We start from the raw sequence: 22566 nt of genomic DNA, 5'->3' as shown, positions 1-22566 counted from the left end.
TCCGCCTCAGCCTTCCAAGTAGCTGGAACTACAGGCGCGTGCTACCACGCCCAGCTAATTTTTGATTTATTGTAGAGGTGAGGTCCTGCCAAGTTAACCAGGCAGGTCTCGAACCCGTAGGCTCAGGCAATCCACTCACCTCAGCCTCCCAAAGGCGCAGGATTACAGGCTGAGCCACCGAGCCCAACTTGAATACATATTTTAAATGATAAATCTCATTTTGTCATACATAGTATAGTTTCTTATTTGTGATTATGTTCTAAAGTAGTTATCCATCTGGGGGACATATAAATGTCCTTGAAAGTCTGTATCTTATTTTTTAAAATGCTGATTATTTTCTGAAGTATTTTTTAGGTTAAAGCTAATGGACTTGGAATGTCTGTAACATCACATCTTGTACATGAGACTTTTGGGGGCCCAATGCTTTATTTATTTCATCAGCTGCAATGAAAGTATTCAGTACCTAATTTAGGAATGACAGTATACTAGTTGTTACTGGGTGCCTCTTCATTGAAAGGAATTTTCTAATTTAATTGTTTTACTTCTACTTTCTTTTCCAGATTTTTTTGTTTCATCTGTGATTATCTTATATGTTTTCATATTATTCATCATGTTGTATCCAGTTGCCTCTGTTGACCAGGTTCTTCAGGTAAGGCTTAAGTACATTTATTTGAGGGAAAGAATACATGATGTACATTTCTTTTTTCCAGGATCTCTTCTAAGATGTAATGATATTAGCCTAAGATACTCTAAAAAGAATAAAGAACATATGTAAAAGCAGCACGTTTTATTGGCTATACCTGTTCATACTCTGCTTCTAGTTCCATTTCTCTTTGTCTACAAACAAATTAAATATCCCTTGGTCTTTAAAAAAAAAGCCTTGGTCCTGATAAATTGTTATTCTTCTGTCCTTTACCAACCTACTTCTTTAATCCACATGCTGCTGCTGCTTCACTGGTTGTTTAGTTCTTCATTCTTTTCATTTAAAATTTTATGAATGATGAAATACTTTGTTTTCATACAAAAGAATATACACATATTTAAGGTGTTAAACATAATAATAATAAAATAGCTAACAAAACCCCAAAACACCTTAAGTTCATTGTTCAACCTGAAAAAAATGTGACATTAACAGAGCTCAAGTCAGTGACAAAAAAAAAAACCAAAAAAATGTAACATTACCAATCCATAAGATACTCTCATGCATTTTTCTCTAAATACCTTGAGAGGAAGTGCCTGTTTTGATTTTTTTTCTTCCCCTCATTCTATTTTTGTTTTGTTATACACTTATTGTATATGTTTGAAGTCATAGAATACAGTTTTGTATGCTTTTGAACTTTATGAAAATGATGTCTTGCTCTCTGTATTTTTCTGTGACTTGCTTTTTCCCACCAAGATTGTTGATATCTGTATTTCATTTTCATTGCTATATAGTATACCATTATAGGAATATGCTAAATTCATTTCTCCATTCTCTGTTGGTAAGTAATTGCATTGTTACAAGAGTCTTTTCCTGTAGTAACAGTGCTGCTATGAACATTATTAGTGTTTGCGGGTAAGTAATAGTGTACCAAAGAAAGGGGTTGGAGTAGTTCACCCCAGGTACAAGCAATGAGAGGGTGGTGCAGTGCTAAAGAAAATTAAAAAACAGTAATGAAGTCCATCACAAGTCCAACTGTCTTTAAATATTGCCGTGTGCTGGCAGTTCTAAACACTTCCAGCGATAATACACCTCTTCCACTACTACCCTTGGTATTTTGAGCATGTACTCTTTAGCTTTCTAAAGTATGCCAAATTGTTTTTCCAATTGATTGTATTGATTTATGCTCTGATCACTGTTTGAGATCCTGTTGTTCTACATTGTTGTCAACACTTGATCTTGTCTAGTGGGTGTCAGATGTTATATCATGATGGGTTTTTTTTATCTTGTTCTGTTTTGTTGTTTTGTTTGAATTAGACTCTCACTCTGTTGTCAGCCTGGAGTGCAGTGGCACACTCAGAGTCACCACAACCTCAACCTGCTGGGCTCAGGTGATCCTTTCGCCTCAGCCTTCCAAGCAGCTAGAGTCACAGGCACATGCCACCATGCCCCACTAATTTGTTGATTTATTGCCCACCCGGGTCTTGAACCCCTGGGCTCAGGCAGCCCTCTTGTCTCTGCCTCCCAAAGTGCTGGAATTATAAACATGAGCCACCATGCCTGGCTATTATGATAGTCTAAATTTGCTGCTTATATTAATTCTACCAGTGGGTTTGAGTACTTTTTCATCTGTTTATTGGTCATTTTTATTTCATCTGTGAGCTGCCTATTCATACCCTTTGTTCATTATTCTACTAGAGTGTTGTATTTTTCTTACTTATTTTTAGAAGTTCCTAATGTATTTGGCTAAATGATGATAAATATTGTCTCCTAGTTTGTGGCTTATCATTTGTGTGTGTGTGTGTGTGTGTGTGTGTGTGTGTGTGTGTGTGTGTGTTTCAGTTGGAGCCTTACTCTGTTGCCCAGGCTGCAGCACAGCAGCCTCAACCTACTATTCTCAGGTGATCCTTCCCCCTCTGACTTACAGGTAGCTGGAAATACAGGCACTCACCACCATACCTGGCTAATTTTTTGATTTATTATAGAGACAAGCTCTCACCAAGTTTCCCAGGCTAGTCTCAAACCCCTGGGCTCAGGCAGTCCTCTTGCTTCTGCCTCCCAAACTACTGGGATTACAGGCATGAGCCACCACACTCAGCTCATAATCTTTTTTTGAAAAAATAAATTTTAAATATGACAGAAGTCAAATTTAATAATTTTTTTCATTATTTGTTCCTTGTGTCTTAGTTTAACAGACTTCTCTGTCTCAAAGCTGTAAAGATACTCTTCTTGCTGGGCTCAGTGGCTCAGCCTGTAATCCCACGCTTTGGGAGGCCAAGATGAGTGAATTGCCTGAGCCCGCGGGTTCGAGGCCTGCCTGGGCAACTTGGCGAGACCTCATCTCTACAATTAAAAAAAAAAAATTAGCCAGGCGTGGTAGCGTGCGCCTGTAGTTCCAGCTACTTAGAAGGCTGAGGCGGAAGGATCACTGGAACCCAGCAGGTTGAGGCTGCAGTGACTTGGAGCGGCCACTGCACTCCAGTCTGGGTGATAGAGTGAGACTCCAACTCAAAAAAAAAAAAAAGATACTATTCTTAGCACTTAATCTTTCATCCATGTGGAAATAATTTTATATATAGCTTTTGAATAGGGATCAAATTTCTTTCTAAATACCCATTTGTTTCAGCATTACTTATTTGATAGTTCATCTTTTTCCATTGATCTTCAGTGATACCTAGTCCTATATCAGATATATATATAATAGCCTTTAAGGGACTCTATATTTTGTTTGTTTTCTTTATCTTTCTTTGTGCCAGTACTGTATTGTCCAGATTATTATGACATGATAAGAAATCTCGATACATGATTGGACAGGACTGTTATTCCATCTCACATCATTCATCATGACCTTTTTGACTGTTCTTGAGCTTTTCTTTTAAAATTTTGAGTTTAGCTTGTTAAGTACCAGGAAAAACTCTCTTGAAATTATTAGAATTACACTGCATTCATCAATAAATTATTTTATTTATCAATAAATATCAATAAGTTGATTAGTTTCTCTTTCCATGAACAATGTCTATTTATATTTCTTTAAGTCTTCTTGACCTAGGGTTTTTGAGTAAGTCTGATAATTTTCTCTCTAAAGGTTTTTGTCCATTTTTGTTAGATTTATTCCTGGATTATTATAGTTTTTGTTCCCTTGACAAGTAACTAATATAACATCTAATATTTTATGTTGGTGTATTCACTGCAGTTAACTTGGATATTTATCTTATATTCAGAAGTCTTGTCAAACTTTATTCAGATACATTTCATTTTTATCTATCTGTCTATCTATATATCTATCTAGTGAGTTGAAGTCTCACTCTGTCACCCAGGCTGGAGGGCAGTGGCACACTCAGGGCCACCACAGCCTCAACCTGCTGGCTTGGGTGATACTTCCGCCTCCACCTTCCAAACAGCTGGAGCTCTAGGCACACGCCACAACCCTCAGCTAATTTTTTAATTTATTGTAGAAATGAGGTCTTGCTAAGTTGCCCAGGCTGGTCTCAAACTCATGGGCTCAGGCAATCCTCTCACCTTGGCCTCCCAAAGTGCTGGTATTATAGGTGTGAGCTACCACGCCTGGCCTTCAGATACATTTTAGATTGCCCAGGATTTTCTATTTGGATAATCATCATATAAATAAGTAAAAGCTGTTTGTTTCTGATATTTCATGGTCCTTTTATACTCTGTGTTTATTCATGTCTTAATATATTGGTTGCAGTGATAGTGATATACTTGGGTGTAAAGGAAATGCGTCTAATATTTTACCATTGAATATATTTTTTGCTGTAGCTTTCTAGAATGTAGTCTTTATCACATTAAGGAAGCTTCTTCTATGGTGTTGTTAACATAAATAGTTTTAAAATTGTATCTAGTGCTTTTTCAAAGCTTTTGAAATGACTATACAATTTTTTCCCTGGAGAATGGTGAATTATAGTTGACCAGTATTCAAATATTGAGCTAACTTTGCATTCCTGGAATATGTCAATTTAGTCCTGTTGCACATTCTTTGGGTTTCTGATATTTTGTTTTGAGTTTTTGGCTCTATTGCACAAATGAGTTCAGATTTTTATTTTTATTTTTTGAGTCAGAGTCTCATTTTGTTGCCCAGGTTGGAGTGAAGTGGCACGTTCACAACCATTATAGCCTCGAACTGCTGGGCTCAGGGGATCCTTCTGCCTCAGCCTCCGAAGTGGCTGGAACTACAGGTGCATGCCATTAGCACCCAGCTAATTTTTTGATTAATTGTAGAGACAAGGGCTCGCCAAGATGCCCAGGCTGGTCTTGAACCCCTGGACTTAGGCAATCTTCTCCCAAAGTGCTGGAATTACAGGCATGAGTCACCGCACCTGCCTGAGATCAGATTTAATTTTCCTTTCTTGTATGTTATTAACGAATTTGAGTATTACAGTTATATGAGCTTCATGGTAATTTTTTTACCTCAGTCCTGTTTTGCTGGATGTTTGATTATTTCCAGTGTTTTGCTGTTGTAAGCAGTGATGTATTATAAATCCTGTACACTTCAGTTGCATACAAATGTACCTTAATAGGCTAAATGTGCAGAAGTAGAATTACTTGATTAAAGGGTAGTTAGAATTTTAATTTTCATAAATTCTGCATTATTTAACTTTGAAGACATTTCCAGGCTATAGTCTTATCAGCAATGTGTGTGTCTGTTTCCTCACATATTTCTTTGAGGGATTTAGGTAAGCATTTAAAGCAAAAGAGAAAACAAAACACATTTTCATTTCCCTCCCAACACACGTGGCTTCTTCTTCATAGCTAAACCTTTTCTTGAAATGGTACTACATTACCTCCCACATCATCAACCAGTATGGCATCTTCCCCTGCCAGTCTACCGAAACTGCCCTTACCAAGGCCATCTACAACCCTTTTGTTTGCTAGGTCCAATGGACTTGTCTCTTTAAAATTTTTTTTCCAATTTTATGTGACTCCCCAGCAGTGTTTGACTAGCCAGGTCACTATTCTTGAGACATTCCCTCTGGAATTTTGTGATGCTTTGATCTCATCCGGCCTTTTCTTACCTTTATCACTCTTCAGTCTCAGTCTGCATTATGGCTCCACTTCCTCTGCCTGTTCCTTAAATGTGAGTGTTCCTCATATTTCTGCTCATATCCCTCTTGTCACTCTGCATTCAGGTGATCTCATCTATAGTCATGGTTTCACCCATAATTGCCATCTGTATGTTAAAGACTCTCAACTGTTAGACCTTCGCTCTCGCTACTGAGCTTTAAGACTTGCATATCCACTGACATATTGACTATTACCCAACAGTTTCCTCAGTTTCAGCATTTTAAAAATTAAGCTCATCATGTTCTCCCTTACAACCTACTTACCCCAGTCAGAAGTATGCATGTGTGTCTGTTCATCATTGTTTTTTACTCCTCTTTTCATAACCAGTCAGTGGTTAGATTCTTTCAGGAGTTTTTTGTTGTTGTTATTACTGTTTTTTGTTTTTGAGATAGTGTCTCTGTTGCCCAGGCTAGAGTGAGTGACGTAATTATGCCTCACTGCCATCTGACCGGGGCTCAAGCCATCCTCTACCATCTGCCTCATTGTCTAAAGACACGTTTTTTATTTTAAAAATAGGAACTTGTTAGAAATCCATGATCTAGCAGGGCATGAGCTTCTGAGTTTGAGTGAGTATACTGACTCTAAGCTCAACCCCATAACATTTTGTTTAATCTTCAGTTACTTAAACTTTGAGTTTTATCATCCGCATATAACATGATTATAATATATATCTTGTGGCATTGTTGAGGATTAGGTAGATTATGTGAAAGTGTTTGGTACATAATAGGAATTAAGTAAATTTGGAAATTATGATATGGTGCTATGATATCAACTACATACATTTTAACTTGAAATATTTTTTTTGTCTTACAGATAGTATGTGTACCATATCAGTGGCGTATAACTATGCTCATCATTGTTCTTGTCAATGCCCTTGTATCTATCGTGGTAGAGGTAAGCGCACTCAGATAGTTATATGACTGCCATGCTGCTTTGGGATTCTTGGGGTGATTTAATGGTAAATGGGGGAAGAGCAGCAGTAACACTATGGAAATCCAGAGTCTCAGTTTCATTTTAGACAAGTTCATTTAGTGATTTCTTCTGACCTTTTCCATGAGCTGATATAGTCATATTAAGGGATATGACTTGGTTGCATTCATACAGATACGAGAAAACAGGCAGTGTGATAGCAATAATTAGTGATGAGTAGAAACGAGAGAAGTTTGGTGCCCTGGTGGCCCATGAATTGATGATCCATTAAGCATGAAATCAGAGTGGGATGTACCATCTGTGTTCTGTGGTATATAGTAAAATCTTAATCTTTTAAGGAGGGAAGTTGGGGGAGCCACAGGTTCTCCAGGAAATGTAGTGAATATCAATAGCAAGAGAACTTATTGAAAGAATAAAATAATGACCATTGTGGACTTACCTAATTTCAGCATTGATTACTAGAACTTTCTCTTTGCTATTTACTTTTGAGTGATCAGCAGAAGTCTTGAGTACTCTTTGATTCATTGTATGTATGTATATTGTTATTATTAGGATTACCTTTAAGTTATCTTCTCATATGTTGCCTAATAAGTTTTTGTCTGCTCTCAGAACTGCTATCATAATTCACTTCTACAGTAGCTATATAAGAAACAGAAAAGGAAGATACAGTTGTGATTTTTATGTTAAGGGTTTCTTAGCATAGGTTTTTGAATTAAAATTAAGGTAATTTGTTGGGAGATATATACTTTAGTGATAATAGTTCTAAATTTAGAAATTATACTTAATTTCAATTATCCCACCTAGAGGATGACTTGGTAGCATGGATATTATGGTACTGACCGGTACTGATCTGGTCTCCCACTAGAGTATATTTTTTGTATTTTATGGGTGCTAGAAAATACATCTAAGATATTGGATTCTAAAAGTTTTGCTTTTTCTATAGCATTACTTCATCTTTTCACTCATGTTATTTAGTTGCTTACTAACTAAAGAGTTGTGTTGAATGCTGATGAAATTATACATATCTGTAGATCTAGAATTAATATTAGATGTTAATTCAGTGAAAATAAACACTGTTAAGAAATTATAAGCATCATTTTAATATGGGAAAGACATGAGGATACATGTAAAAGCTGTATTTTATGGAAATTAAGTCCCACTTCATCAATAATTTTATAATTTATATTTGTTACAATAGTCCTGTCAGTCTTTTTCCTTTTGCAGTATTAACTGAAATTCTGTATGAAAACCAAATCATGTTTTTCACTAATGATATAGCATTTTGTGAGCCTTGTTAAATGTGCACATTAATAAAGAATGACCTAGTCATTATTAATTCTTAACTCACCGGAATATCTCTCAGAACTTCTTCCTTGACATGATCCTCTGGAAAATTGTGTCCAATCGAGACAAACAAGGAGAATGTCGGTTCACCAGCACACAGCCACCACAGGTTGGAAATCAGCACTTATATCAATTCTTCACCTATGTCTAGGTTCCTTTAGCTGTGTACTCTACATCTGTGGAGTGTTCTGTTGTATGTTGCTTCAAACTTTTTTCTTATGCCTGGCATTTCATTTGCTGTAAGGAGTCCTAGAAAATTTATGGTAAACATTTGTACTGGGCTTTTCAGGATCAGAACCCTCATAAGTCTTTTTCCATTCCAATCCTAACCTTTATTTGTGTAGAGGTGTCTTGTCGTCAAAGGTGAGAGTTAATGTTTTCATTTCTCTTCTTTTTATATTTTGTTTTTTAATGGGTACCATTAGAAGCTAAATGAGATTTATGTAATCCAAGGTTTGAAATGCAAATTGTTTCTTTTTGGATCATAGTCCAAAGGCCACATTTTTGAGGAATTATTTCTGATTTATTATCTGTTACTGTAACTTTTTGGCTTTGCCCAACATATGTCTCTCATCATTCAGAAAATTATGTGCTTATCTTTATACAAACTATGGTTCAGGACATTTGGTTTTATTGGATAGCCCATTATTTTAAAGGCATCACAAGCTCTATGATAAAAAGAGAAGAGAAAAAGATGAATAAAACCCATTTCCCTGCCAGGCTCAGTGGCTCAGCCTGTAATCTCGCACTTTGGGAGGCTGAGATGAGTGGATTGCCTGAGCCCATGGGTTTGAGACCCGCCCGGGCAACTTGGTGAGACCTTATCTCTACAATAAATTAAAAAATTAGCTGGACGTGGCAGCACGCACCTGTAGTTCCAGCTACTTGGAAGGCTGAAGCAGAAGGATCGCCAGAACCCAGCAGGTTGAGGCTGCAGTGGCCGGGAGCGTGCCACTGCACTCTAGTCTGGGCAACAGAGTGAGACTCCAACTCAAAAAAAAAAACAAAACCAAACCCATTTCCTATTGTTAACATGTTAATCTTGTTACAGATACAGGTTGGACTTTTTTTTTTTTTTTTTTTTAAACCCCTGCTGTTGAATCATTGATCTGTGAACCAACTTTTTGGGTATGGAGGATTTGATAAAATTTCAATAAAATCTCATCCCTTCAGTGCCTTGCCCATTGCTGTTCGTAGGCTGGTAATGTGCTTTATACATGTGAGTTCTGGAGTCTTTCATTCATCCTTGAGCCACAGGAAGCTGGCAGAGTCCCAGAGGACTGACTCCCTGTCATTTCTGAGTTAGATCATTCACTTATTTTTACCTACTTTTTACCTAAGTTACTTCCAAGCAGTTATTTTGGTAATTTGGCAGGCTTGATATCCTGGTGTAATGCCACAGGATTGCTTTATTAGATGACCTGTAGAATACCAGTTCTGTTTTCTAATGCTTTATGATAAATAATGAATTTTTTATTTGTTTTTTTCTTTTGAGTCTGAGTCTCACTCTTGTCATCCTGGCTGGAATGCAGTGGCACAATCTTGGCTCCCTGCAACCTTGGCTTCCTGCACTCAGGCTATCCTTCCACCTCAGCCTCCTGAGTAGCTGGAACTACATATGTACACCACCATGCCTGTCTAATTTAACTTATTTTTTTTTTTTGTAGAGATGAGGTCTCACAATGTTGCCTAGGCTGGTCTCAACCTCCTAGGCTCAAGCAGTCTTCCTGCCTTGGCCTCCCAAAATGGTGAGATTACAGGAATGAGCAACCAGGCCCAGCAAGCCAGAATGATGATGGTTTTGTAATGATGGAATAAGAATGGAATTAGACTCTTTTTTTATTTCCCCCTCAAAGCAGTGCAATACCCAGTTGTTTCTAGTAGTGAATACGACCTGACTTGTAGAAGGGGCTCAGGTCCTTTAGCACAGTCTCTTCTGTCTATAAATATATGTGTATACACACACACACATATACATACATATATATATATTTTTTATTACTTTACTGCATTACTTCAAATGGTTAACTATGGCTAATATCATCAGTCCTCATGAAAACATTCCTAGACCTAGGGGGACATTTATTTTTCAGCTTCTCCAGAGAGGTCTCTGTTGATCTAAACAGGATATGCATGATCTGAAGAGGAGTTATACCCTGATTTAATTGAAAGTCAATATCATAAGGCCCCTTTAAAATATTTGAAATTGGAAATTTCTCCTCACTTTTCAACCAAAATTAAATGATAGAAACTTTTTTTGTTTGCTAAATGTCTATTTCCTAAGCATGTATTAATAAATATCTGCCCCCTCCCCTTCTATTCCCATTGAGTTGGTGGAGTTGGGTCTTTCTCTGTGGTCCAGGCTGGGGTACAGTGGTACAGTCACAGGTCACTACATCCTCTTGTCTAATCACTGAGTAGACAAGAATTTTAGTTTTCCATTTCTTTGGTCATGATAAAGAAAGCATTTTTCAAAATCATTGGCGTCAGGAAAGAGAATGCTTAGAACCTTAGCACAAAAGGAAATACTTTCGTCCTCTGACACTTCTCTGTATAGTGTTACTTCACTGTTTGTATATGTGACCCTTCAAGAGCCAATCAGTCTTATTACACCATAAGGCTGTAGTTCTAAGTCTGGGAAGATTTCCCCACAAAGGACATTTGGCAGTGCCTTCAGACATTTTTAGTTGTCATACAATTGAGGGGAGAGGTGTTGCTACTGGCATATGGTGAGTAGAGGTAAGGGTTGCTGTTAAATATCCTATCGTACACAATATAATCTCTCATAACAAAGAATTGTCTGGCCATATATGTTAGTAATGCTGAGGTTGAAAAACCCTGCCATAAAGCGAAAAGAAAGTAAAGGTGAGGGTGACTTACTACTCCTAGGAAGTCTGTGTCTGCTGCAGTTCCCCTCCACCCTGAGCCCGTGTTTCACTTTTGCCTATCCTGTGCTCCTCTTTTCTGCAAAGAAGCCCATGAAGTCTTCTCAGACTGCAGCTCTCAAACTCTTCTATATTATTGTCAGGGAAGAGAAGCCCTGTTTCTTCTTTTCCTTCTTTACTATGTAAACAAGGACAATTGAGTTGGGTCGAAAATTTCAAAGCTAGAGACCCTGGACTAGGCTTCAGGCCTTGGACAGTGAATTGGGAAGTCTAACCACCTCATCTGGAAATCTCTAGTAACCATGTCCAAAATATCTGGTGATTTACAAGGCACTATAAAACTCCTCCAAGATCTTCCTAATCTTAAAATAGCCTAACTCCATTTTATTCCTTAAAGGAACAGCATTCAGTTGGCTTGCCAAGGTTATATATACATCTAAATGGATGGCAGAGTTGAGAGTTGAAACTGGGGTTTCTGATTTTTAAGAGGAGTGATTTATGGAACCATGGAGATGTAAACTAACAATGATCAAATGACAAAATGGAGACAAACAATAGCTACTGTTATCATTACCTACCTTTTGGTGGATACTGTGTGAGACATTTTGTATGTATTCTCTCTAATTGTTATAGCAACCTTAGACATGGGAATATCTTTAGTTTCTCTCAGTTCTCACAGATGAGGAAAACTGAACTAAACTTCAAATTCAGGTTTATCTGAACCCAAGACCATATACTATATACCACAAAGCCTCAAACTAGTCTTTAAAGACCAAGTAGACTTTTAGGGTGTCATTCTGTTAGAAACTTTAGACATTATGTCCTACCTTACCCACTTAACATGCATCTAACATAATTAGTAACAGGGAGTAGGATTTTACATTGTAATATGTTCCCCTTGATGATTCTTACTAATCCTCAGTGGTCTCAGCAACTATCACAGCTAAAATTTTTATGTAACTATGTTTTCCTCTAATGTTTTTTAGCAGCTCCAGATAGTAGTACTTATTCTCTGACCAAAAAAAGATTCTTTATATCAGTGATTTTCTTCAGCAAAAATGCTTTTTTGTCTTTCACCCTTGACTTACTGAATGAAATCTTCAGTGGAAGTCTCTAACATCTGTGGTTTTCTGGAAGGCTTTATCTCTGGCATTCTCTTTAGAAGCATTGATACCTACACCTACCTTGTATCTGCTAAACTGAGGCCACTAAATAGTAGATGTGGAACTAGAATCATGCTAGTGTTTAATTTGATCCGACTTGAGGACTTATGCCTGACTTGTTTTCTTTTATGGTGAAAAATCCAAATGTTAACTGGTAGTCTTTATGCCACTTAGAATATTATTTGAACTTATTTTGATAGAATGCTAATACTGATTTGTTTTCTCTGAAGGATTGGTATGGAAGAAGACTTATGAAAAAACCATGATGCCATTTATAACTTTTTTTTTCCTTCAAGCATGGCTTTATAGTTCATATGCTATCCATTTCCTAAAGGACTCTGCTAAGTATAAACTAGCATTTGAGTTCTAGAATGAAAGTTTCGGACAGTCTAACAAGCAGGAGAATTTTAGCAATAGATCTTTAAGTTCTTTATGGTTTCTCTGCTGAACTTTCTATGGTAGTCTCTTTCCTTCATTTGGTCACTTAACCATTTCTTTCAGAAACAAACAAAAAGATCCAGTTGCTATAACTACTATGTTCTCCTGCTTTTAGGGACTTGTGCCCTAGATGTTTTGGGGATACCCAGGTGCTCATTCAAACCCCTCTGGTGCTCTGCGTTTTTATCCTCATGCTGCTACACAGTGCTTGCCTTTCTTTCTTGCACCATCTCTCTCTGGCCAGTTTCCTATTTCAGCATGCTTATAGCCCTTCTATTTTCTCTCCCAGTGAATTAACATTGTATTGAGAATGTGTGTGCTGTGTTTGTGCTTGTAAACTAACCTGTGCTTGCATATAGTTTACTTTCTGTGTATGATATTTGGGGGAGGTAAGGGTACAGGAACAAAATATATTTCCAATTATGATGGAGCAGAGGATTCCTTGTATTCCTCATGACTTAATTTAAAATATATATACATGACAAGTATACACTTTTTAATAGGGATGTGAGGATTTTTTAAATGTACTCATAAATGTAAAAAAAAATCCTATTCAGCTGTAATTTTAGTTTTAATTTTACTACTTGTCTTACTTTCCACAAGTAGAGAACAATGGATTGAGCTATCTGTGTGTGTCTTAAATTTGAATACACTTGGCTTTGACTTTCCTTAACTTAACGTGCTATGCCTTGCCTTGTCCCGCAACCCAGCAGACTCTCCTGTACAGACAAGTCCTATTATGTTTCTGCTTCTTTAAAAATGTTAACAATCAACATTAGCTTTTTTCTATTTTTCTATGATCCTTTTGTCGTAAAATAAAAAGTGACAGCTTTCAGATTGATTTAGGAACGATGATGTTTTTCCACAAACTGAAGAATTTAAACACTTCGTGGGGGAAAAGTAAGATCCAAGTAGTGAGCCGGTTCTCAGATTAAATATTAAGTTTGTGGTGTGCCTACACTGGAAAGGATTTGTTATCTCTGATTGTGGACCACCCAAAGAATCCCATGCATAGTGACTTCTGTGCCCTAATTGCTAAATATTTTCCTGTGAACTTCTTTTAAGGTGATGATAACAACTCTCTTCAGTTATAACAAGAGAGAAGCTACCAGATAAATAAGCCTTTCTCCCCCCCATCCCCGGAATGTAATGTAGCTTACTTGTGACCACATTTTTGCCTTTATTAAATTCTTGATAGCAGTGCAGCTTATTGTGTTTTGTTGACAACTTTAAGCTACAAGAAGACTTTTTAAGTTGATAGCACTATTTATCATATTCTCAGTGGTGCCCTGGAGTAGAGGGAAAGAATAGTAGGTTCCTGATGGTTGTTTCAATAAGATAAGACTTACTAAATGAACTATGTAAAAGTTTTAAGAGCTTTAATTTAAAAAAAAAAAATTTTTTTTGAGTGGAGTGTCACCCAGGCTGGAGGGCAGTGGCACGCCTCTTGGCCACCGCAGCCTCAACCTCCTGGGCTCTGGCGATCCTTCCTCCTCAGCCTTCCAAGTAGCCGGAACTACAGGCGCGTGCTACCACGCCCAACTAAGTTTTTGATTTATTGTAGAGACGAGGTCTCCCCAAGTTGCCTGGACTGGTCTCGAGTCCACAGGTTCGGGCAATCCACTCGCCTCAGCCACCCAAAGTGCTGGGATTACAGGCTGAGACACCAATTTTAAAGTACTTCATTGTTAGTCATGGGCCATTTTAGAAACACATATTTCAGAGTACATGTTATACCAAATTTACCTTTGTTTATCATGAGGCATTTTAGATTTAACATTAGCACGTATATCTCAGTTATGCTATGTTTCTATTTTGTGGGATTACTTCAATTGTTGAGATTAGAGCTAGTTGTTAGTGTGAGATATTCTTTTTTCTTCTTCTTCTTTTTTTTAAGCATCAAACCCACTGGGCGCAGTGGTTCACGCCTATAATCCCAGCACTTTGGGAGGTCTAGGCAAGAGGATTGCCTGAGCCCAGGGGTTTGAGACCAGTATGGGCAACTTGGCGAGACCTTGTCTCTATAATAAATTAAAAAAAAAATTGTCGGGTGTGGTGGCACATGCATGTAGTTCCAGCTACTTGGAAGACTGAGACGGAAGGATCGCATGAGCCCAGCAGTTTGAGGTTGCAGTGGCTGTGAGCATGCCACTGCACTGCAGCCAGGGAAACAGAGTGAGACTACAATTAAAAAAAAATTCAAACCTAAACAGTCAAGCCTGGGTTATATGTTGATTGGCAAAAACAGCTCGGAATTTAATTTCACTTTGGAGAAGGAACAGCCAAATAATTAAGAATTGACTGTTCTTCAGAGGTGAATATAACTACCACAGGTCTTTGTATAGTCATTTAACTTGATTTCATTTATTTCAAATTTCAATTGAAATGAATTCTGAAGGCACTTCTTGGCCAGCTTTTGAATTTACATTTCTATACATTAACCAGGGATGCTTCTTTCTTGCTCTCCAAGGATTATTTATCTAAGATCACATTCATGAAAAACATAAGGATTGATCAGAAGGATTTCAGTGACAGCAGAGCTTGTTATAATGGACAATACTAAGAAGTACTACTTGCTTTATACCTTTCTATGTACCTCTTTCCTGTTGGGGAGCACCGAGGGATACCATCATGATAAAATAAAAATACTGTTTTATATGTTAGCTGTGGTTTTAAAAGATGTTAAATATGATTTAAGTTCTGATTTTGACCTAACAATATTCACTTCTGTTTTGAAATATGCTAATAGTGATGATATTTTGACATTGCTTTCTTCCAAAAATGATCAGGTGGCCAAATTGCTAGGAGCAGTAGTACCAAAAGATAGTTTGGGATAGACATGAGGTTTTTAAAATTAAATATTAAAAATGTTTTCTCTTTCTGAATTTTTTCAAGTTATTCTTAATATATTACGTACTTTGTGTTATAGAATCCATATCTGTTAAGTTATTTAAGATTTATCAGTACACAAGAGGATAGGTACATAAAACTAAATAAAATGAAGTAAATTACATTGATAATAAAAAATCTACAGAATAAAAAGTTCCTAAATAATTGAAAGCTGCCCTTTTTTTAACGTGGATTTTTTCCCATTTGCTTGTGCTCAGAATCATTTTCTCTTAATTTGTTTTGTGCTGGTGTATGCTTTAACAAACCTGCTTAAAATAACAAACCTTTGAACAAACCTTCAACTAGTGTGTTCTTTTTTCCTTATTTTTCCAGGAGTCAGTGGATCGGTGGGGAAAGTGCTGTTTGTCCTGGGCCTTGGGCTGTAGGAAGAAGATACCAAAGGCGAAGTATATGTACCTGGCACAGGAGCTCTTGGTTGATCCAGAATGGCCACCAAAACCTCAGACAACAACAGAAGCTAAAACGTTAGTTAGGGAGAATGGATCTTGTCAGATCATTACCATAACGTAGCAGTCAGTCAGTCTTAGTGGTATGCTGATAGCAGTATTCAGGAGGATGTGATTTTGGGGTTTTCTGATCCTGTGTGTCAAGATGGCACTATTTCAATTTATGTCCCTTATGATATAGTAGCTGATTTGAGAGTTTTGTTTTTTTTTAAAACAAAACAGAAAAAGAATTGGCCTAACAGTTAACAATCAATCTGTAAATTCCTGTATCTTCATTCAGTAACCTAAATATTATATACATTTCCAGAATTTTCTTGATTGTCACCCTCAGTGATATTCTTTATATTGGGGTACATGAGAAATTTGGTGTTAGGTAGGTTTTTAGACATTAGCTTTTAAAACTTATTTATCCCTTTAAATTTATTTTTACAGCCTCCTTATTAGAAAAAGTCTATGTTTATATATGGGCACTAAATTTGTGTTTGACAAAAATAAATGAGTGTTAATGAGCCTCTAGTGGAAGCAGGTTGAAAGCCTGTTTTCGTTTGATCCCATTTCTTCCAAAGAATTCTATATTAACATACTTTGATGGCCTAGAGTTAGGAGTGAGTTTGTACAGTGTTGCTTATAGAACAACTCAGGTAATTTCCATTTATGGTTTTATATTTTCTGTACAAACTGCCTGGGTTTTATTTTTCTAATCAGCAAGGTGCTTCACTGCCTTCTTGAGATGTCTCAAAGCTATTAAATGGATCTTATGCTACGACGTGTGGTGTCTAATTAGTCTAGTTTGCTTCAGTTAAATGTTGTGGAACCTTTTCCACTAGGAAATAAAGGTTTTCTTTTGGCATAGATGTAGAGTCATCTTTCTAATATTTCTTCAAACCTGTTTTCCCTTCAGGCTTCCTCTTATTTTAAATATTAAAAAAAATTTTTTCTACATTTTTAATTACCTAAAGACATAGAATAATAGTGAGGTAGTTGGGTTTTTTTGTTTGTTTGTTTTGTAAGAATTTTACCTCATTAGAATTTTGACGGTTTGGTATACGTCTGTCCTATCAATAATAAGGCTTAACAAATACTGGATTTGAATGATTGCTGTTTTTTTCCAAAACAGTATGAACTTGGTGAGAGTTTGTTTTATGCCATTAGGTGGCACCAGAGGTCAGAGAATATCTGTTTTGGCTCGGACAGTTACAAATGAGCATATATGTGGAAATCTGTGGAAGAGAAAAAATTGAGGAAATAAAGTTTTAAAAAGTCTACATTCATTGAGCCAAAAAAAAAAAGGGGAAAATATTTCTCAGCCTTCTGTTTTGCTGATTGATGTTTAAATTCTTACCAAAATTAAAGTAGCTTTGAAAATGCCTTTATAGGTAGGATCCAACAGTTTGGCCATGTCCACCATTACAATAAACAGAAAAGTGGTACTGCTGTACGATGGACTCTAGACTCATAAAACAGTGTCACATTATCCTGTGTTCTTCCTTAATCAGTAGGATGCTTGTGCTTTCTGAACTTACTAGCTGGTCATTACTTTTATGATATATATTTGCCAGTTTACCAAATTTTATCTGGAATTGTAGGACCAAATGGTTCTTAACTCGTGCTGCAAAAGACCTGAATGATGTATAGTAACTGTAGACAAATGTAAGTTACACTCAGGATCACTGTTGTTGCTGTTGGCACTGTTGATTCTTGCAAAAATATAATCAGAGTTTTCCATCAAAATGTATAATATGATATTAATCCACATTAGATGATAAGAACAATTGTTCCATGAATGGTTCTATGAAGCTATGCATCTTAGACCTCTTGAGCTGTGAATTCGCACTATTTTCTATAACTACTTGTTATCTTGATCATTTTATAATTTCCGTATTCATTTCAAATATGCTCAAATATGTTATTCTTTAGTGATTTCCAGAATTGTACATTTTATCCTTTGGTTTAAGTACTGAAGCATATAATTAAAATAAAGTAGCAGGTTAAAAATTCAGTTATCATATTGTAGTTAACATCTTTAAGAGCATGATCATAAAGAGTTATTTTTTATATTCCCCCCATTTTAACATTTAAAATTAATGAGTTTTTTATATCTCATCTGCCCATACTGTTTTCAAAGGAATGAGGTTTTTAGGTAGATGGAAGGGGATTGTAGAAAGTTTAGATTTGAACATAACAACAAGGGGGTTATTCAAGTTGAGAATGTTCTTTGAAGAATGTCTGTGAATCTAGGTATGGGTCCTCCTCAGTGCCATAGACAGGTAGACTGAGATTTTTCTCTGTAGGTCACCATTACATAGTAAGTTTGATTCTGAATTTCACATTAAATTATTTGAGCTTATACAGACCTAAATTTTAAAATCTGTACATATATTATTTTGATGTATTAAGATGAATAAATATTGCTGATTTAAATTTTATTTATGCACATACTTAAAGGACAGAAATGTCTGGGGAAAGTAATTGTTAAATAATGATATGTAACTTTTTAACTTTTTAAATAAATAAGATTTTTAATGTGTGTCTCCCTCAGGGTTGTTTAAAGTTTTTTTCCTCCCTCAAGTATAAATATAGTGGTAACTATGTATGTTTTGTATCTTCTAGCAACAACTGCTGTAAAGCAATGCTGCAAATAATGCTTGAATAAAAGTGGCTAAGCCAACAACAAAATACTTTTTATAGTAGTTTTATAATCCTTAAATTCGAAAGCTTTCCAAATTGCACTTGCATTTAAACAAAGCTGTTGCAGTTTTTACTGTATTTATTTTGTTTCCCATGTTTATGAAAGAACTGCACAGTTTCGAAGGCATGGTAAATAATATCAGTGTTTATGTAGTCTGTTCCAAAAACAGCTATAGATAACATCCAGTGAAAAGCAAAAATTCAAGCTTTAGAAAACATCTTAATATTTCATGCATGCAATTTTGACATATCTCAAAATAGGTTTTTGTATATTTATGGTGGGAAGTGGTTGGGAGCTTTTAACAAAATGGGGTGTTAATTTTTGTACAGTCTCGGCATTTACACATATTTTTAATGTATTAAATTTGGTAATTATGTGTACATTAAATTAATAAATAGTTACTTCCTATTATGATTTGTGAATTCCCTAAGACGTTGAATTTTTTTTAAAGTAACTTTATATTAGAAATGAAACTGCATCTTTATATTTTTAAAATCGTATTGCTGCTCAAGAATGGTACCCTGTTGTCAAAAAGGCATACGTTCATAATTGTACATTCAGCATTGTAAATAATGAAATCTTTTTTGATCGAAGCTATTCAAAATAAAAATCTAAATGAATGAAATAACACTTTTTTTCTATGAATCTGTTTGCTTGTTAGTTACATGAATACTGCCCTTTCTAGATTTATTTTTCTGCTTAATACTTCCCCCTTTTCCTTTTTTCTTTTAACTTTAGACTTTTGAAGAAAATAAGCACAACATTTCATATATCACATTATGCACATGACCATCCTGGGGAAGCCCATCAGTCAACAACAGTGTAGAACCAAATGTTAAGTGTCGGGAGGTCTGAGGGAAGTGATGAAATATAAGACTAGGAACCTATCTATTAATAGTTGGAAAGATCAAGCCAAAAGCTAATATCTGTAAGACTTGTAAATTTGAAGTAAGGTGGCTTCCATGGTGCAGAAGACCACTCCGAGTTAAGACAAACGAGGGAGAAAACGGTTGTAGACATCCCAGAGAAGGCAGGACTTTTGTTGGCCCTTTGTGCTTGAATGAGGGGCATTTTTGTGTATCCTCAAGTTCTCCAGGTGACAAGTGGTCTCTGCTAGGTAATGTGGTTGGCTGGGGTATGATAGATTGGGTGGGTGAAGGCCTAGTTTGAACCCAAGTTCTTTGTAATCACTATGGTTCTGCAGCATGTGAACATGTATCCAGAACCTACTAGTGTGGGTTCAGTTCTGCATGCCTCTCCTTCCCCCGCTTCACTTCCAAGTGCTTTATTCTGAGTGTGTATTGCAGGAAAAGATAGGGAAGTCCCATGAACTGGAGTCAGACTGTCCCTGGTCCTGCCGAAGGTTGTGGTCACTCAGGAGTACAGAGCTCTCTGCTGTGCCTTGACATCTGAGCATATCTCATCCAGGCAGATGCCTGCTCTTGAATAACCAAAACCCTAAAGGCAGGGATCACTGACTTATACACTAGCTGGCACTTAGGACAGTAGAGTTCTGACTTGTTCAATGGATCCTAGATCCAAAAGACAAAACAGGAGCTGTTGACTTCATTCCTCCAAACACTTCTCAATACCCCCTCAAATTGGTAAATGGATGACCTAAGAGTGTTCCCTTAGGACTCTGACTTTCATACCCACTTTTCCTTTCCTGGGAATCAGGCATTACAATATATTTTTTTTGAGTTGGAGTCTCACTTCGTCACCCAGGCTGGAGTGCATGCTTATGGCCACCGAAGCCTCAGCCTGCTGGGCTCAGGTGATCCTTCCACCTCAGCCTTTCAAGTAGCTGGAACTACTGGCACGCGCCACCAAGCCCAGCTAATTTTTTTTATTTATGCGGAGATGAGATCTCGCCAAGTTGTCCAGGCTGGTCTTGAACCCCTAGACTCAGGCAGTCCTCTCACCTCCATCTCCCAAAGTGCTGGGATTATGTTAGCCACGGCACCTGACTGTGTTACAAGAATTTCACTCAGTGTCTTACTCTGTTTCACAGCTCGTCTTCCCAGTCTGTCATGTTAGATAGTTCCCTGGCATTTTCTTCGGCAAGGGGCCTTTCATTTGATGGGCATGATAACTCACCAGGTCACCAGGTTAGCAGTTCTGAGCTCTGGAGTTGCATCCCTTGACCAGAGCTGAAAGGCTTCCCGCAAGACAGCAGAGGCAGTAGCTCTTCCCTGTGGCCTAGACTACATGACTTAGAAGACTGCATTTTGCTACATCAAAGGCTGATTAAATCCCATGATGTGGGCATTCTTTATATATTTTGAATACTAAGCCTTTGTCAGTTAATAGGTGTTACAGGTATCTTCAACTGGTTTGTAGTTTGTCTTTTCACCTTTTTAAATGGTACCTTTTAATGGGCAGAAGTCAATAGAGACAGCAGTACTAAAAGATGCCTACAATATAGGCATTTTTAAAAGACATATAGACACACGTGTTTTGCATATGGAAAAATGGGCAAAAGGAAACCCAAGTCTCAAGAAATGAAACACAAGTGGCCCTTATGTGAGAAGATGCTCGGTTTCATCATTAAATAATGAAAAGTTAAAACCATACTGAGATCATTATTTCATATGAATGGCATATGGGTAGAAACATGAAGCACACCACCTACTTGGTGGGTGGCACCGTATATCAGTACAACCACTGGGAAACTGTTTGATATTCCCAAATAAATTGAACATGTGAACACCCTTTAACTCAGCAGTGCCACTACTGAATGTGTTTGAGAATGTTTTTAGCCTTATGCCTAAAGAGAAAAAAAAAAAAAGTGGAGCATTTGTTCCTTATTCTTAAATGGAGGATGGGCGGTGGGGGGCACCAAAAACTGGATGGAGAATTGGGGCCATGTGGCATGAAAAGAAAGACCCAAAGGAAATGTTGCCTATCTAAGTGTGTGACAACTGCAATGATCCAACTGTGTCACTAAACTCTTCTTGTATCACAGAGCCATATCGTGCCATTTGTGGGAAAACTCTCCCACCTGCTCTTATCAGTCAGCTTCGACAGTAGGACTCAGGTCTCTTGACTTTCAGTTTAAAAAATATTTGTCATTAAAAACCAGAACATGCCCTCTGAGATACGATCCTTTCCCTGACTTATTCTGGTTAAGTCTTTATCTTCAGGATGCAAGGATACCTCCCTCTTCCTTTGGAAAGTGCCGAATCATATGCAAAGCTTAAAGCCTTTCAGTTGCTTTGGAGTGCAGAAGCATTTCAGGTAAGGCCAAATATTTTTAAAATTAGAGAGCTCAGTCTGTGTGTGCATAAGAAAATTTGGTACAAGAAAAAATTTGTATAAAATTTCATGGGAAATATTGTTTTAGCAGATTAGTAGTGTGTGCATTGCAGAAATAATGCATGAACATTAACATTTATTAAGCATCTTAGAAATGGTACCTCTTTATTTATGGTTAAGTAAGAAATACTACTCTCATTCTAACTATGTGACTAGTTATATTACTTAACTTTCTGTGCTTTTGCATCTTCATCCTTGAATTGAGGATAATAATAATGTTATAATTACGGTACGGTTATTGTAAGGATTACATAAATATAGTATAAATAAAGTGCTAAGAACAATGTATGACATAAAGTGAGAGGTATTATTCTGCTTTTCCTAGCTTGGCTGTTTTGGGGTGCTCATCATTTTTATAAAGTTGGTACTGCTGAAATAGCATGATTGTGAGAAAAAGAATGGTGGTGTTGGTCACAGACTTTGCTGTTACCTTGGTTATAGCCAATCCATAGTAAATTATAAAACCAAGAGCAGACCCAGCATGGTGGCACATGCCTGTAATCCCAACACTTTGGGAGGCTGAAACAGGATGACTACTTGAGCCTAGGACTTGAGACCAGCCTAGGGTACACAGCGAGACCTTGCCTCCACAAATAAATTTATTTATTTATTTATTTAGAGTTGGAGTCTCACTCGGTCGCCCAGACTGGAGTGCAGTGACCATGCCCGGCTGATTTTTTGATTTATTGTAGAGATGAGGTCTCACCAAGTTGCCCAGGCGGGTCTC

At 37.0% G+C, this 22566-nt stretch overlaps 1 protein-coding gene across 2 annotated transcripts in view; it reads left to right on the top strand.

The window, feature by feature from the left end:
* ATP13A3 (ATPase 13A3) overlaps positions 1-19152 on the top strand; it is a 67627-nt gene extending 48475 nt beyond the window's left edge. The window contains exons 29-32 of one of the 2 annotated variants that reach the window (XM_021709683.1): positions 561-649; positions 6533-6613; positions 8013-8102; positions 15702-19152. In XM_021709683.1, the coding sequence (XP_021565358.1) occupies positions 561-649; positions 6533-6613; positions 8013-8102; positions 15702-15899 (458 nt within the window). In that variant the 3' untranslated portion in view covers positions 15900-19152. The remainder of the gene's footprint in view (positions 1-560; positions 650-6532; positions 6614-8012; positions 8103-15701) is intronic. The other variant, XM_008052350.2, reaches the window with a different exon arrangement.
* The last annotated feature ends 3414 nt before the right edge of the window (positions 19153-22566 follow it).

This window comes from Carlito syrichta, unplaced genomic scaffold (assembly GCF_000164805.1).
Source record: "Carlito syrichta isolate Samal-C Ts95f unplaced genomic scaffold, Tarsius_syrichta-2.0.1 Scaffold273383, whole genome shotgun sequence".
NCBI classification, from domain to species: Eukaryota; Metazoa; Chordata; class Mammalia; order Primates; family Tarsiidae; genus Carlito; species Carlito syrichta.
Note: the sequence above shows the minus strand (reverse complement) of the source record. Positions and strands in the feature narration are given on the sequence as shown.